This window comes from Pomacea canaliculata, linkage group LG1 (genome assembly GCF_003073045.1).
Source record: "Pomacea canaliculata isolate SZHN2017 linkage group LG1, ASM307304v1, whole genome shotgun sequence".
Taxonomy (NCBI): domain Eukaryota; kingdom Metazoa; phylum Mollusca; class Gastropoda; order Architaenioglossa; family Ampullariidae; genus Pomacea; species Pomacea canaliculata.
The window spans coordinates 30406202-30422425 of record NC_037590.1 but is presented as its reverse complement, the minus strand read 5'-3'; the positions used below and the strand labels follow the sequence as shown (position 1 = coordinate 30422425).

General features: G+C 39.2%; 1 protein-coding gene across 7 annotated transcripts in view; it reads right to left on the bottom strand.

Annotated features, from left to right (window-relative positions):
- Window positions 1-754: 754 nt before the first annotated feature.
- Window positions 755-16224, bottom strand: part of LOC112561831 (putative uncharacterized protein DDB_G0291608) — a 28683-nt gene continuing 13213 nt past the window's right edge. For 2 of the 7 annotated variants that reach the window (XM_025234599.1, XM_025234619.1), the window contains exons 3-10: window positions 16103-16172; window positions 14041-14271; window positions 12250-12396; window positions 9597-9827; window positions 8948-9299; window positions 6279-6439; window positions 5576-5910; window positions 755-3233 (exon numbers count right to left, since the gene is read on the bottom strand). In XM_025234599.1, coding sequence (XP_025090384.1) covers window positions 2951-3233; window positions 5576-5910; window positions 6279-6439; window positions 8948-9299; window positions 9597-9827; window positions 12250-12396; window positions 14041-14271; window positions 16103-16172 — 1810 coding nt within the window. In that variant the 3' untranslated portion in view covers window positions 755-2950. Of the gene's footprint in view, window positions 3234-5575; window positions 5911-6278; window positions 6440-8947; window positions 9300-9596; window positions 9828-12249; window positions 12397-14040; window positions 14272-15162; window positions 15262-16102; window positions 16173-16224 lie in introns of all 7 variants that reach the window. The other 5 variants (XM_025234636.1, XM_025234628.1, XM_025234608.1 and 2 more) reach the window with 5 other exon arrangements.

Sequence of the window (16224 nt, the reverse complement as noted above, 5' to 3'; positions counted from 1 at the left end):
AAATGAAAACATGCAGTCGTTTCATGCACATGTGCCTTCTTTCAACGTTGATATTCTCTCTATAATTGTGATTCGCTTCACTCTGTATAAAATATATCAAATATGACAACTCATCTACTTTGCCTCTCGTCAACTTTGGTCAATTTAAAAAACGTCGGTATATAAATTATGATTTTAGAGTGTACTGTTGCTCAGTTTTAAGTATTGGTTGTGGAGAACTGGTTTCAATTATCAACTTTTGATTTTGTTTCTCTTATCTTTTGTCTATACATTTTATTGTCGGTTTTGTTTAGTTTACCTCTGTAGGCAAGTGATGTATTAACAATGGGTGCTGAATGCACATTTAGGCTATATTTTCATACCATTCTTCTCAGAGTCTAAGGTGTGCTGTTTACGTTTAGAGGAGTTTTTTGTCCTAACTCTTGGAACAGAAAGGATGCAAGTGTCTGCTGAAGTATGGAGATGACTGATTAGAGTATAGTAAATAAGAACGTCAAAGAAAAGCCTTTAAAGACCTAGGCATTGTACATTATAAGAAGGTGAATGATCTCCGCTGAAACGTTTGGCTCGATCTTCATTCTTTGCACTCCACCCCTTCTCCCAACACACGGTAGTCTGTCCCCCGCTATACAGTGATCGAAAATTTTTGTCGTTTTCATCAGCAACATGTTTTGCCTGAGAGCTGAACAGAGATACTCCCAATCATCACATACACACGCGCGCACATTCAGGCAAGTCCGCATATCAAACTCACTTTTGTGGTTGATCACAGATTTATTGAACCGGACGGAAAACAAAGCTATGTCAGACCTCTACATTGGGAAACTGATTATTTTATTATTAATTGTTCTTTTGGGCTACATATACAGTTAGTCCCTCTGGCTGCAAGGACAGGAATAGGAAAAGTGAGCAAGGCACTTAATACCCTTTGATCTCGACAAAAGTTATTGAAGGCATTAAAGCTTTGATAGGGCAGCTGTATACAGCATTTGGTAAAGCTAAACGCTTGTCACTCTCACGCACAAAATTCTATGATGCATGCGCCATATCACTGGATGTTCAATTCAAATGTTCAAGAAGAAATAATGGTGTACATAATGTCATGAAAGATTCTATGTCTGACGTTGAACTAAAAGATAAAATTCACACCACTCCAAACGCTAAATATGTTGCCATCCATCTTTCGATTAACCAGATGGTACATTATGGATAAGTGTGAGATATTTACTATTAAACATATGAAACTGTACAGAAGCTCTTGCACTCTGTGTCTTTAAAATTGTTTAAACCGCCCACAGTTTCATGCACAGTTTTCATATCTAAACCACTCGAATGAGCTTTCGCCCTTTTGGGCTCCATGCATATGACTGCAGCGATACAGTATTAGCATTTGTTTTGTGCATATTAATCATCGAACCTTTTCATATTTAAAATGTCTGTGGGCCTTTGTGTATTTATTGGAATGAAACTTTTGATGTAAGAAATTATTTACACGATGGAAATCAAACGTGAACACTTTTTTTCTTTGCTGTTTTCATTTGCCAGGTGTCTAATAAGAAGGACAATTATACAAACCAGAGACTGCGTACAACGTCAATAAAATTGTCGGTGATGTATGTTTCAAATAATGAGTCTCCAAATGGTGTTTCCTTGCGTTATCATTATGTAGCAAACTGTTGAAACACGACATGAGATGTACATCTTCCTATCAAAAGCACTGCATAGTTGCTGCTGAACTCAACCCCACAGTTTCAAGTCAGTTGCAGAGGTGGCAAGAGAATTGCAATACAGAGTCTATCACATTGCTGCGTTTAGCACAAAACAAGTGTACGAGACCTTGTCACGCATGGTTGACACCGTTCGGAAAGTTATGTGGAGTTTGTCCCTGCTGAAAAATGTTATTTACACGATGGCATTCATCCAAGATATTATCTCCACAGGCGTAGCTTAAACAAAGCATATTACAAATGCAGTCGCTGAAACGAGGCAGAGCTAAGGTAGCAGGAAATTCAAAAACAAACAAGTATTTATAATTATAACACACACATTAATTTAGTACATATATTCCACTAGATCTAAACACTAAATTTACAAAAGGACGGGTCTTTCAAACAGAAATATTGCACTTGTTCGCGGCCTGTCAATAAATAAGAAACGATTATTTCTTGCACGAAACCAAGTCAGAATAGTACATATCGTCGAATATATATTTACAAATATATACCACAGTAGAACTATATCATAATCATCTCTGACACTCGAAACAAGCAAACAAAAAGCTAGAAAAAGGACATCAAAAATAAATGCACCCAGCTATCCAAAAGGTAGAGCCAGTTTCTGTACAGTATAACGAAATGTTAATTTGCTTACGGTTTTGTGTTTGATGAGATGTCAACCACATTTTTTTAGAAAACTCAAGCAGCTTCGAATGAAGACTACGGAAGTGAAGATATGACTTCATGCAATGGAAGGCTACATCTAAACGGCCTTGACCTTTTCCATTTGTGTGAAGATTTCTTTAAGCTTTTAAGAAATCCATTGAAAAAATTATTTGACTTTGCAGCACGGTGGTTGTTAAGCCCCATTAATTAACATTCCTTCGGTGTGACCTAGAAATATCTTGAAAACCATCGTCGAAAGAAAGTGTGGATAGTTGCTCGGGTTTCCCTCCTGCACATGCAAAGCGGCTGGAAAACGTATTCTTCGGTTTTGTATAATTATGCATTTAAACAGTGCATGTGGAGCAAGTATTTAAAAAAAACACGTGGATCCACGCTGGAAGAAAATAAAAACACCAGTACCAACAATCGTATTTTCTGTCCTGTAACTACACCAACTAATGAGAGTAAATAACATTTGTTAAATGTGCTCAAAAAGGCGTGATCGAGTTTGGTTATGTGCATGCGCTCTCTGTCGCTAAATGGTCAACTTCCGACAAAAAGTGACGACCTCAAAAGTCAGAAATACCCAGCTCATCATCGAGAGGGGTGAAGGACTGTTTGAAGGCAGGCTGTGGTTTGGGCGCCTTGGGCGGTGGAGCGGAGCGCTGCTGCTGCTGTTGCTGCTGCTGCTGTTGCTGCTGCGGCGGCGGCTGCTGCTGCTGCTGCTGCTGCTGTGGCTGTTGTTGCACTGGACGTCCACGCTGCTCTTCTTCATAGATCATGCGGTAAACGGCTGACTGTGTCCAGTCGCGGTCGCCTGGTTTTGCGGGATTCTGCACCTGAGTCTGCCCTCTGTTGAAAATGACTACACTGTAAAGCTGAATGATAAAATTATGCTAATAAACACTGTGTGAAATAGAATAATGGACAAAGCAGAAAAACGTTTAAAATAGAATACCCTTAGAATAATGCGTAGAATAACAATAAATAACGCGTAGAACAGGACAATACATATAGAATAATGTCTAGCATTGAATACTGTCTAGATAAAATAAAATAACCAGTAGAATAATACATAGAATAATGGATGGACTAGAATAATATGTAGAACAGAATAGTATATACACGACAATAAAATAGATTAATGGTTCATTATATTTTAGCAACTCGAATTTAAGTTAGGAGTTCTTTTCTTTTGAAAACCATTAATATGTTGTTTGAAGCAAGTTGCAAAGAAATACTGAAAGAGCCGTCAGGCATACATTATCACAAATGATTATAACGACAAGAAGTTATTTTTAGAAAAAATTAAGTAAAACAAATTAGACATTTCGATTAAGCGATGATCTTTAATCAGATTATATTGTAATCTCTACTGTGTTTGAAACGAACTTATTAAAAAAAAATAGAATTTAAAATTAATTAATCAGATCACGCTTCTGATATCAGTGTTAAAAAAATTAAGTGACGTTTTTTCTCATCTTTTAAAACTTGTGACATAATCAAGAATAACAAAACTTCCTGACTAAAGTTTACTATATTTAGTTTGCAAGATGCAACTGCCTCTAATTCCATGCATACTATATCGGCTTCAGGAATTCTGGCTATAAGGTTGAAAAGGAAATGTATTACGATGAATGTATGATTTAACAGCGGTTATTACTGTAACATAAAATAGCTGGGTTGGTGTAAGTGATGTTAACAAAATTATCGGAAACTGAATGTTTGATCTGATTTAAATGTGCTTGGGCTGGCGAAAAGTACTGGGTGGTGAACGAAAAGTTAAGGATTAAAACATTTCTGGCAATTTTTTGGATTATTTGATTGCCTTGTCCTACAACAACTGCGAGAGATCGAAATCGAATTTTTCAAGAGGAGAATTCTAGTCACAGCAAGAATATACTTGAAAATGAAGACTTTTTTTGGCAAGAGACGTTTCAGTGCATTGTGGGACGGACTTGACTGTCAATCGCATAAAGAAATTCATTTGTCTCAATAGCGATTTCAGACATGATAACTTAGATCACTTGATGCAGCAAGTTCTAGCGCTGGTGCTAAATACCAGTCACTTCTGTTTTTGCTTGAACATTCTCTATGGGTGATCTGCTTGTTGGAATTCAAACTGTAGACGCATTTTCTTTCAGCTTGTTTTCTATGCATTCGTGCTGAAAGCAAAGGTCTTTTTTTTTGTTTTGTTTTGTTTTGTTTTTTAAAGGTTGCGCAGATTTGCAGATGCGCACACAACAACTTGGCCAAGAACTCGACCTGCTGAATAGAGCTTAGAAGAAAGCAAAGGGAGATAGGATAGAAATCTATCTATCCATCCAAAGATATACGTTCTCTCAGAAATAAACTACCAACTTTAGTAATATTTGCCTAATATTTGTAAGGCCCATGATGCCTCTAAGCCTAATATCAAGTTCCAAAGAATGGCACGTGCAAATATGCTGAGTCAGATGATACACAAGCATGCTCTTTAGAGGCCAAAGGTTCAGGAATGGCTGAAATGCTGGCAACTAGCGGCTAATTCTTCTATGGAAACAAGCTAGCCGTGACTACTATCAGACCAAGCGATCATTAGGGTGAATACACGAATGTATACATGTATATATACTCATTCACATCATTACCAGGTAAGATACTTTGTCACAATGATAAGTTTCCAAGTTCACGATGCCTTCAGGGCACCAAGATGAAGGAATGTCAGTAGGAAGAGTCAGTTGGTAAATAATGAGTAACTATCAACGGATCAAAAGCCAATGCATCGTCAGCAGTGTCATCATCAACAGCATCATCATTGTCACTATGACCAGGTCATCCTTACAGAAGTGACGGCAGCATCTCTAGAAGGGTGGGACCACAGAAGCCAAGGCTACATACAAAAAAAAAAAGGGTGTGACAAGGGCATCTGCATGGACAAGGCTCTCCAACGCAGGGCTTTGTGGTCAGCGAGCCTGAACACGTCTCAGTTTTCCTCCCCTCTATCCTCCCGCCACAGCCTCAGTCGATTCACCGACTGCTTGACGCAACTCAACGCAAGAAGGCAGGTGACTGGTGCCGTGGGGAGCTAGAGGACAAGACGACTTTGAAACGACGTATTCAGGACGTAACCTTCTGCTCCTGCCTAGCGGCGGCGTGGTGCTTGCTGGAGGTTGGAGAAAGGGTTAGCTATCTTGGGACACGACTAGACTTACGATGAAGGCCCTCCGGATGATAGGACCTTTGTCTGGCCGATGTATGTTTCCTTCACGTTTTGTTTCGAGTACAGGCCAATGGGGGAGTTATACTGCAGGTGCACCACTTTAGGGCCATCTTCCTGCTTGTCATCGGTCTGGGACGGAGTATAAGGGGAGGCGTCCACTTTAGGCTGAAAGGGCACCGACCTGGGGGCTTGCTGCTGTTGTGCTGTGTATTCCAGGTCTGCATCCCAGGGTTTCACCCCTGTGGTTCTGAGGCTCTCTCGCCACACGGGGGGTCCGCGTTCACCTTCCTCTGATGCCTTCCAGGCAGGTGGGGTAGACTGTACGATCTGCGCAAAGAAGGTCCTTAATTTTCAAAGGTACAGCAAATGTGCACCTGAGTGACATGTCATAAAGAATCTTCTGTTAATTTCCTGTATTTCTTAGTTCGTATATTTTCTTATCAATAAATCCTGAAGTGCTAATTTTTTACAATATCCGAATTTGATCATTCTTGAATGCGTGTGACAAAATAAACATGATGAGTCTGATTGATTCATTCATCACTGCACCTGACCAGCAATCAGTTTTATTAAGAGCTTAACACGTTTTAAAGCTGTCAATAAAAAAAAAATCAACCAAGTTTAATCAAGTTCTCTGAAGGCGTGGCATCGGCTATTTCATGCATGGAAACAACCCGAACGTCAAGGGATCTAACCTCTTGCTGGGGTGGAGGGGGCGCGTTGACAGGGCGCTGTGCAGGCTGGGGCTTCCAGGTCACAGAGGAGGTGCGGGACTGGGGCTTGCTGTAGTCCACGCCGAAGTCGGGCTTTCCCCCGCCAAGCTGTCGGGAGATCTTCTTCCCAGACTTTTTGATGGCTGCGTTACATTTGGTCACGATTATGTCACAAAAATTGCAGCTTTGTACAGGATGACACAAAAAAAGGAAATAGATTCGAGAAGGCCGTTATGTTTGCCTTTAATGTATTTTAAAATTACTTCTTCTGAAAAGTGTAGCGCATGTATAAATTGTCGGTATGTACACAATGATGATGGAGGAAATGAATATAGCATAAAATGCGAACGTATCAAACGTATTATCCCGTAAATACTGTCACCTGTCTTAACATTCATCTTAATATGTATTATTTATAAAATATACACATGTACCTGCAAAAGGTATTTCCATGGTTACCTAACATCGAATACTTCTGCACTTTGAAAAAGAACTCCGTGATAATTTTCTCAAAAATTATGCGCTAATATGCTGAAGTTTTACCCCCAAAAATATCTAGATTAATATTTCAGCATATGAATGAATAAGCAAGGTGGTAGTAATGCTACAACATTTAACCCCAGAGGAAACAATAATGATAACCATGATACTGAGTTGCTTAATACCCATGCAGAATAGGCAGCATTTTTTAAACTTTACAAATATAAGCGACATTTTGGAATTACATCAAGACAGAAAACAGACAAACATCGAAATAAAATTATTGTAGAACTAGATAGAGAGTTTCTATGGCCAAATACACATCTATTCTACACAGTATGTCAAGGGAAAATACAGAGCCCGGGAACTGAGTATACTTCATCCTCATTTTTATGTTTGTTCTTCTTTTAAAAGAAGGTCATAAGCTTACATTCCAGAACTACATTTTGCAAAAGGATAGCACTGGAGAAATCTAGGGGAGGGGGAGTCACATGAATAGATAAAAACCAAGATGGCAAACAACTTGATACTTACATATATGTGTTCCTTAGAAACGAAACTTATTTTAATTAATTCTTTTCGTAGACGATGTATACCGTTTTCACCTCAGCTCAATAAAGACTATTTTATTATCCTGTACTATACTACTTTATTATTTTGAATTATGAAATCGCTGAATTCCAAACCAATAAAACTTACTCGAGAAATCTACTTTGCATTTTAACGAACCATTAGGTCCCCTTATACCAACTTTGCCCTTTAAAGAAATCCGTTTTAAAACCCTAAACTCTTTACTATTTGTTGAATTAACTCTTGGTAACATACAATTCAAAAAATGGTTTTCTTTGTAGACTGACAGGTTCATTCCAGTAACTTAATTAAGCTAGCATTACTTACTTCTTTATTTCATCTTTCCTTCCTTCATTTTGTATGTTTATTAATTTCATTCTTTCTTTCTCTCTCCTTCTTTCGTTCTTTCATTCTTTGAAACTGAAATTTATTCTTAAAGAGGAGACATAATCTTTGTTGTCATGAGGTTACAGCGACAATGTCATTGCTTGATTATCTAGTGATTATAGTTGGCATGCATGTAACAAAAGCGCATTAGTACAATACATATTTAGTACTGCCCCTGCGATAAACAAATTTGTCAAGACATAAATGTCAGTACATTGACAGTCACAGGAGCATAGTAATGGTCACACACTAAGACAATTTAATTTGTTGTCTTATTTAAATAAACATTTAAAGAGTCAGATACAGAACCCACAACAACAATCTTGAACTATTTTTGTAAGCGTGTGAATTATTGTCTAAATACGTGAATATATGTTTGTATACAGACTAGTATTGTGAAGATGATTATGAACGGCATGCTGAAAATCAGAGATGTTTGCTTTATAGAACTAGAGATTTTTCTTCAGAATGGCTTGCCATTATCAGCCAAACCTTCTCAATATTTTTACGGTAGCCTATTCCTTAAATATTGATTAATAATTTGAAAAAAAGTGAATTAATGACTGTTTTTACTTTTCGTGTAATTTTTATAATTATTCTTGTTCTGAATCAATTTTAAAATATATGTGGATGTTATCAAACATCTCTGAGTTTCTAAATCCCAACCCTCAAAGTTTTACCGTAACACTTTCACTGTCAAAAGATAAGTGTTCTCAAAATTAATTCATCGAGTCAAGTAAATTCTGGTTTATACAGAAAAAGTAGACTTATTTTTACAAGCGAACGACCGATTTAGCCTCACCAGACCATACAAAATCTAGGAGGATATAGTTTAGAAAGAATAAGTAGATTTATTTTCTAGACACACTGTCCTGCGCTTACAGGATGTAAAAGTCAGTTACTATATCTTTCTGTTTGGATTTCGTTTTCGTTTTCAATTGCTTGCTCAGATTGAAAAGCTTTCTACGATGTTTATTGTTTATTTCACATGTTTCTCCTCTATGGGTGGTGGGTGGTGGGGGAGAATGCTAGTCAAGTAGAACAGGAAAGCATTAGGTTTTTCATGGACGAAAACACTAATGGTAGAGTGGAACTGTTTCTTCCCTAGAATGATCAAAACTAGCAATCTAGAATCACATCATACTTCCTCATCACGTTTAGCTCGCTTGTCTCCCTTCCCCACCGCAGGCCACACATGCAGACCACTAGCCTACCTGGGGGTTGGCTGGGAGCATTCAGGAAAGCTTTGCGCCTCTCGTGCACGGGCACGAGTTCGACCTCCTGCTCCTCACCCTCTCCCCGCTCCTGGTCCAGAAGAACCCCCGTTGGCGTGTACGAGGGTTGTTGCTGCTGTGGCTGCTGGTACTGCTGCTGTGGCTGCTGGTACTGCTGCTGTGGCTGCTGGTACTGCTGCAGTAGCAGCTGCTGTTGCTGTTGCTGTCGCTGTCGCTGCTGCAGCAGTTCTTGTTCTCGCTGGCGCTGCAGCTCTTGCTCTCGTTCCATGTCGAGGCGCACGCCTGTCGGGATGTACTGTGGCGGTGACGTCGGCGAAGCGAATGGTGGCGGCTGTAGAGGAAACAACGTGACAAAGTGTTGCCGCTGGTGACAAATGTTTTTTTGACGACATAATGTTAGTTCTTTATTTCTCGTGTGCTCTGGGGATTTTATTAAAGGCCACAGACGGCAAAACATTCAAACCGATGTTACGTATCATTGTAAAATGATACATACTTTAAAATAAAACATTAGGATTTCTTCGCTTATTTCCATAGATGCAAACTGTTTTATCCACCTCTATTCGCCTAATTGTATGTCTTATCCGCCCTTACAATGAGCTAGTTTCCTTCGGGAGTTCTTAGCTACCTGATAATAGTCTGGAGTTCGTGGAGAAAGGCTGATATCCAGGGACTCCTGAACCCGGTTCAGCATGTCGCCCTGTTGAGGACTCCTGGTCTGTACTGACACCGGTCTGTAGGATGAATAATCTGAGCCAAAATCCGGCCCGCCCCCTCCCAGCCGGCTTACTGTCAATTTTTTCGGCTGAAAGCCGTAGCCTGAGGTCGGCATGGTGGTCTGAGGTGAAGCTGGTGGTTGCTATGGTGACCCAGAGAGAAGAGACAAGGCATCACTATGATTCGCAGTTGCAGACTAGGCACACAGGTCGTGCATGGTTGGCAGAGAGATAGTGAAGGTCATAGACGACTTTACAATTGACACAGAACTTCAGTAAGGTTAGGTCAAGCTGAAGCACAAGATGGTGCAAGGTTTTGCTAGAAGACCAGTTTAATTTCACCCACGCTACACAAGCGTCTAAAGATGAAAATAATGCAATAATTATGAGGCCTTAACTGATCAGATAGCTGGAAGCTTTCTATAAGAGTGTAAATGCAGTCGACAAAAAAAGACGAAGAAAGTGTCGTTCATTTTGGTCATCAATGGGTTAGCTTGCACTTTTACATCTTTGTGCAAATTTGCGTTAAATATATTTAATTTTTTCTTTTTCTTTTTCTTTTTCTTTTTTTTTTTTTTTTTGCTTTTGCTCATCTTTTCCAGAAAGGTTCTTATATTTTCCGGTTTTGTTTTTGTAGACCGCATGAAGGCCGCCTAGCGTCTAGCTCTACAACACATCATGATAACATAGCATAACAATGCAGCCCAAAGTTATCTCTTAACACTTCTCAGTTAAGCCACTAATATTTCGTACACTGGCGCCGTAGAGAGGGTAAAACGAAATCTTTTTATCTTCAAATATGCACAGTGGGTGTGAGACATGACATCAGCGTCTTCATATCACTCAGCCTACAAACCCGTGCAAAGTTCTCAAGTTTCTTATCATACTACACAGGTCCACAGAGTAACATTTACAAAATATAATGAGCCTTCTTTGGATGTACTTACATGATAGTGATCGTGAAGACATGATCAGTGAGGTGGGGAGGAAGACGATGTCGGTGTTTAGGTAAATGAGTGAGCATGTGCAATGAGCATGAGAGGGTAGGTGAGTGAAGTGTGAACACGCAGGGCGGTGATGAAAAGCGACAGGTGGATTATGACTGTACTGCAATACAGCAAGAGTTAATTAATATGTAGGGAAAGAACTGAAAAAGAAAAAGTTTGAGTTAGCGGCTGTGAGAGTGCGACAAACGGATCTTCAGAGTTAGAGAGTGCTCTGCTGACATCCTGAAAAATAAACGTAATTGAGCGTGAAGGTCATAAAGCACAAGAAAACTAAATCGGCGACATTAAGAGAAACCAAAAGCGTGACATACTACAATACGCTAGACACGCAGATATACTAAAGCTGCGGTTTTTCAATCCACTTTGTTTTTGTTGTTGTCTTTCTCTTTCTGTTAACTGGGATGACATCAGTGAACTATGCAAAACACTGGCCACCAAAAAGGGAAATTGTTATTTTAATAAACAGCTGGTCCAACATAATATTTCTACATGTTCTATGGGACTATTCCGACTGTGCGCTTGCGTGTAAGTTTGTAGTGTTAATCGCACGGATGTCTGTGGGGTGGGGGGGGGGAGAGGCGAATGGCTGTGTGAGTATGCATGTATGTATTTAGGTCAACGTTTGTAAGATGCTGGGCATAACACGTACCACACCAGGCTTTTGGACATGCTAATAAAATGGATTGAAGTTCTTTGCAGATCTTGTACACAACTTCAAACACAAGATAAACTAAAATAATATCCTATCAAACAGAAAGCAAACACAAGGCATTAAGCCTCAACCCCATGCAAGCATGCACGGCCTCTGAGTTATGTATGTTGGTCAGAGGCATGTGTGTTAGTGATCAGCTCCTTGCATTGCTACACCATACTTCAGTCATTGAGCTATTTAAGGAAGTTAATTCGCTGCAAGGGAAGCAACTCATCAGGACGTTTTCTCTACACTATATTTCAGTCCTCAGCAAACAGATGTGCAAAAGAAGTTATAGTTGGACACATCTCTAAAAACTATTCTGGGTTTGGAAATTCAGATAGCACAATTTTTGCAAAGACCAGAGAACAATGTAATATCACAACAGTTGATGTTTGCATCTTAGACCCATTTTCAGCCTAGAATAAGGTTAACTGTCATTAACTAGTATTATTTAAGATTCGAACTCCATTGTAATATTACTCTAAACAGAAATAAGCGTCCGTTGCATAAGAATCAGAGACAGATAAGAAATGAGAGATTTAAGAGTGTGAAACACCTATTAGTTACAATACCGCTAAAATAATACTAAAATCTTTCCCTTCAAAACGTTAATACCTTTAATAAAATGTCATTCAGAAAGTCTACCAAGTGGTTTATAAAATCCCACAGTGACCTAATATCTGACCTACCTTTTCTCCAAGACTACCTGCAAAATATCCCTCAACGCTAGCATCATCAAAGTTATAACATCTTATGACCGTTTAAGTCCTATGTTGCGCTACGCTTCCCACTATCAGTGCTACAGCAAGCTCTTTACAACAAGTTATGAGCCACAGAGGAAAGTTAATATCAATGGCAGACTACCGATGACTGGCGATGGCGCGTTCGTGGGAGGGTGCAGTAGTCGACCCCAAAATCAAATCCTCCGCCTCCCAGTCGCGACAGGCTTGCGACACGTGGTGGATCTCGATTGGTACTCTGGCCGTTAGAGTAAGCGCTGTGCACCTGCGTCTGGGATGATGTACAGAAAGAAGGGGGCGTGCATCCTAGATTAGTTTCAACTTCACAAAACAACTGTGATGCATTTGCAATATAAAGGCAAGCATGACAAACAAGAATGCTTTTATCTTTTCCATTTTATTCCAGACTTACTTCTTTAATAAATTATATATTATTGTTATATTAGTCTTGACAAAAGTCACATACTGTGGAATTCACGCTTTTTCAAACCATATTGATTCTTTCTGAAATGGACAGTCGAACCTGGATAGGCGAACTTTGAAGAAATTGCTTATTTCGAGCAAGTATATTTTCTAGTCAAAGAATTTGTCTACATCACTAAATTCTTCAAATTGTACGTCATAGAATACATCGAATTTACTATCCTTTCTCTCATCAAAAAAGTGCACCTTTTATTCGTCATATTCTGGTTCGACTGTAGTATTATAACCAACAAACGTCGTCTAAATACTTGGTACAAGCTTTTTTTGAGTGAGTATATGTCTGCAGGTATCTGTGTGTGTGCAAACAAAACTTCGATCTAAGCTGTAAAGACTAAAACGAGACTAAATGTCACATATAAAACTAAAGCAGAGCTTTTTGTTCATTAACAACTCTCTTTCTCTCCGTATAAAAATAAAACATAAGCATTCTCCAACAAGGCAAGATGCACTTGTATGCATGCACGCAACAAGAGGTTGAAGGTATGTAAATAGGGGATTAGTGCAATAAACAATTAATTCCTATTTAGGAGATCAACAAAAATTGTGAGTGAAATAATTAGTATAAACTCAAACGAAAACTTCGATAAGTAAAAGGTGGTCTTATAATGTGACGTTTTAATGAGGTTATATCCCCTAGATATTATTATTATTATCCTCATCATTATCATCGTCATCATCATCATCATTATTATTATTTACCATTGTTTTACTGACCAATATTGACAACATGCCGTAAACTGCTCTGCCGGTTTAAAAATGTAATTCAGTGACAACGGTTCTGTCCAAGAATAAAATAATTATTGCAACAATAGTCTAGCAACATTATCTGAATTATTTCAAACTCTAGCAACCCACAATTTGATCCAGTCTAGTGTGGATGAATACAATGTCAACAGGACAGTTTTTTTTTCGCCTGATGTAATACCTAGTTATTAATATTGCTGAATGTTATCCCAATACTTCTCACTGTTCACTTTGTTTTCTTTGGCATGTCAGAGGCCAGCTTACAACGGCAAATCAATTAAGTGATTAAACAAATGGAGGGGTACACAGAGGCAAATGCTAGAATGTCGTGTCAATGGGTATCTTGTTAGACTGTTAAGACCTTTGTGAAGAGCTTTTTTCTGTTTATAGCACAAGTCGATCTAAAACTCTACAGTTGTATGCCATAGGGATTAGTTAAGTTGAATGAAAAGGAGTGAGGTTTATAAAATTGCATCTGATTGACCGCTACTTGTTTGTTTCTATAACTTACAGTCATCAGACAACATCAAAAGCAGCGCCATCTAGTTCGTCTTGTTTTACTATGAAGTGACTATGATCTATAACATATCTTGACGGTATTAGGCTTGACGAATGCAAAATCAAAAATGCGCTACTCCTTTACAAAGTATGAGCACGTGATGACAGAGCAGGCTAGAAGAAGATCTACCGAATGTCGCCTTCTCGGCAAAGTGCTGTAATCGACACCAAAGTCCATCCCCCCGCCGCCCAGCCGAGACAGCTTGGACACTTTCTTAGGCGAGAAGTTCTGGGAGGTCCATGGCGGGGGGCTTTGGAGGAAGGAAGGGGAATGCTGTTGCGGTGGGAAGTTCGGGTTGTAGCACGGGTCGTGCGGCCAGTTGACCCCTTCGCCAAGCATGGCCGGAGAGGACGGGCTCTGCTGAAACAGGTGACAACGTAAGGCCGTGCGAAGGACAAAGAAAGACGAGTAATCATATAATGGCGTCATTTGGAAGCTGAAGAGTGACTTCGGCAAACAGTTTAGACTTCAAAAGCAATGCTTAATATGTCAAAACATGAACAACAAGTTAAACAGTACTGTAACAAGACCTGGAGCCGCACTGAGACAAGCTCCATCCGAGGTCACGTTGAGGATGTGAATGGCAAGAGCAAGAAAAAACCCGCTGAGGCAAAATTTGAAAAAAAGAAGGTACGCAATTATGAGATGATAAAAGCAAAGCTTCAGATTAAAAGGACGATCGAGGCTCTTCCAACACATACCCACACCTGCAAAAGCAAATACAATTCTTATTAGACGCTGAGTGAATGAAGAAATAGAGATGAAACGCTGCCAGAAAAGAAAACAATCATCTTAGAATCTCGATTAGGACACACATTTTTTGCATCTGACAATCCCTGTCACTTATCAATCAGAGATCGGAAAAGTCATGTGTAATAGGACAACAATTCCAAGGAGGAATTCACGGATAGTTTTAAAATCGTCTTGCGGGGCCAAACTATCAGGAAAAACTTTAAGGAAAGTTGTCAACACCTGGAATCTAGTTTATTATTTTTTTGTTTTCTACACTATATTGGAAGGTTATGGGTAGGAATGGTATCGGTACTATTAAAGGAATTTGGGTTTGTCAGTGTTAAGTACTTGGATTGTCAGATCACATCACAGCACACTGTTCATTCAAAATTAAAACAACGGTAACGTCAGCACCAGAGAGAAATTAAGGCAAAGATCTCTTCGAGCAGGATGGCAAAATTCGTGGGTATATAGTTTTGGAAGAGTCCACCCGCATTAAAGTCTGCAAATAACGTGTACTTCAACTTTCTGTTCATTGATCAGATGTTGAATCCTTTCCAAATGTCCTTTGATGAATGCCTCCGTGGCAGGTGTCATATTTTCGCGCAATCTGTCCATCTAGAGATCAGAAACCGTATGTGGATAGGCAAGAAATGAGCCAGAGATTTTTTCAATGAATGGTTTTCAATAACTCATTGCAGCTTTTACTTGGCATGAAAATATAGTTAATTAATATGTTGATCAACTGACTGACCATGAATCTATGAATTGAATGACAAGCTATGAATGAAGGAATAATATGCTATGAATGAATGAATGAACGAATGAATGAATGACAAGCTATGAATGAATATTTAACTCAACGCTGTTGATAGTCTTCCACTTTTTTCTTGCTATATGAGACTTTGTATAGAGTTTTCATGGTACTTATTTAGCTCGAGTTAAGTATTTTAAGAAGAACGCTGGCCAGTTGTAATCTCTATAGCTATAGGTTCAAAATGCTGACAGGCGATGTGACAGGCGATGTCAGAAGGGGGACAACATAACTTACATAAGGCTTTTTATATGCTATTTGCAAAATTGTTATAAAAAAGAACAAAAACGGTAATTTCTTACACAAAATGTCACAAATAAAATTTAAATAAACAGTAGCGTAGAAGCTTTGAACAAACTTTATCTGTTCGCAAAATGTGCGCGAGCGCACACACACACACACGCACACACAGGCACGCCTACACACAATCATCACAGCAGTTTTCTCGTAATCTAACAAACACGTTAACAACCTTCTGTACAGTGAATATTGAGCAGGTTTCTCAAGATGGAACAGATGACGGTAAACTATTGTGGAAAATATCCCGGACAGGTCTTCTACGACATAGATGGTTACATACATAGATGGCCTGGCAAAAGTCTGACATTATGCAACTGACCTGCTACAAGGTAGTGTCACTCTCACCTGTAAAGATGGTGCCCGGGGTCGCTGGGGTTTGATGGTTATGGTAGTCTGCACACGACCGGGTGGCGGTCTGTTGACAGAAAAAACACGTTTGTGCCCTTAACGCTTGATCTTGTTTATTT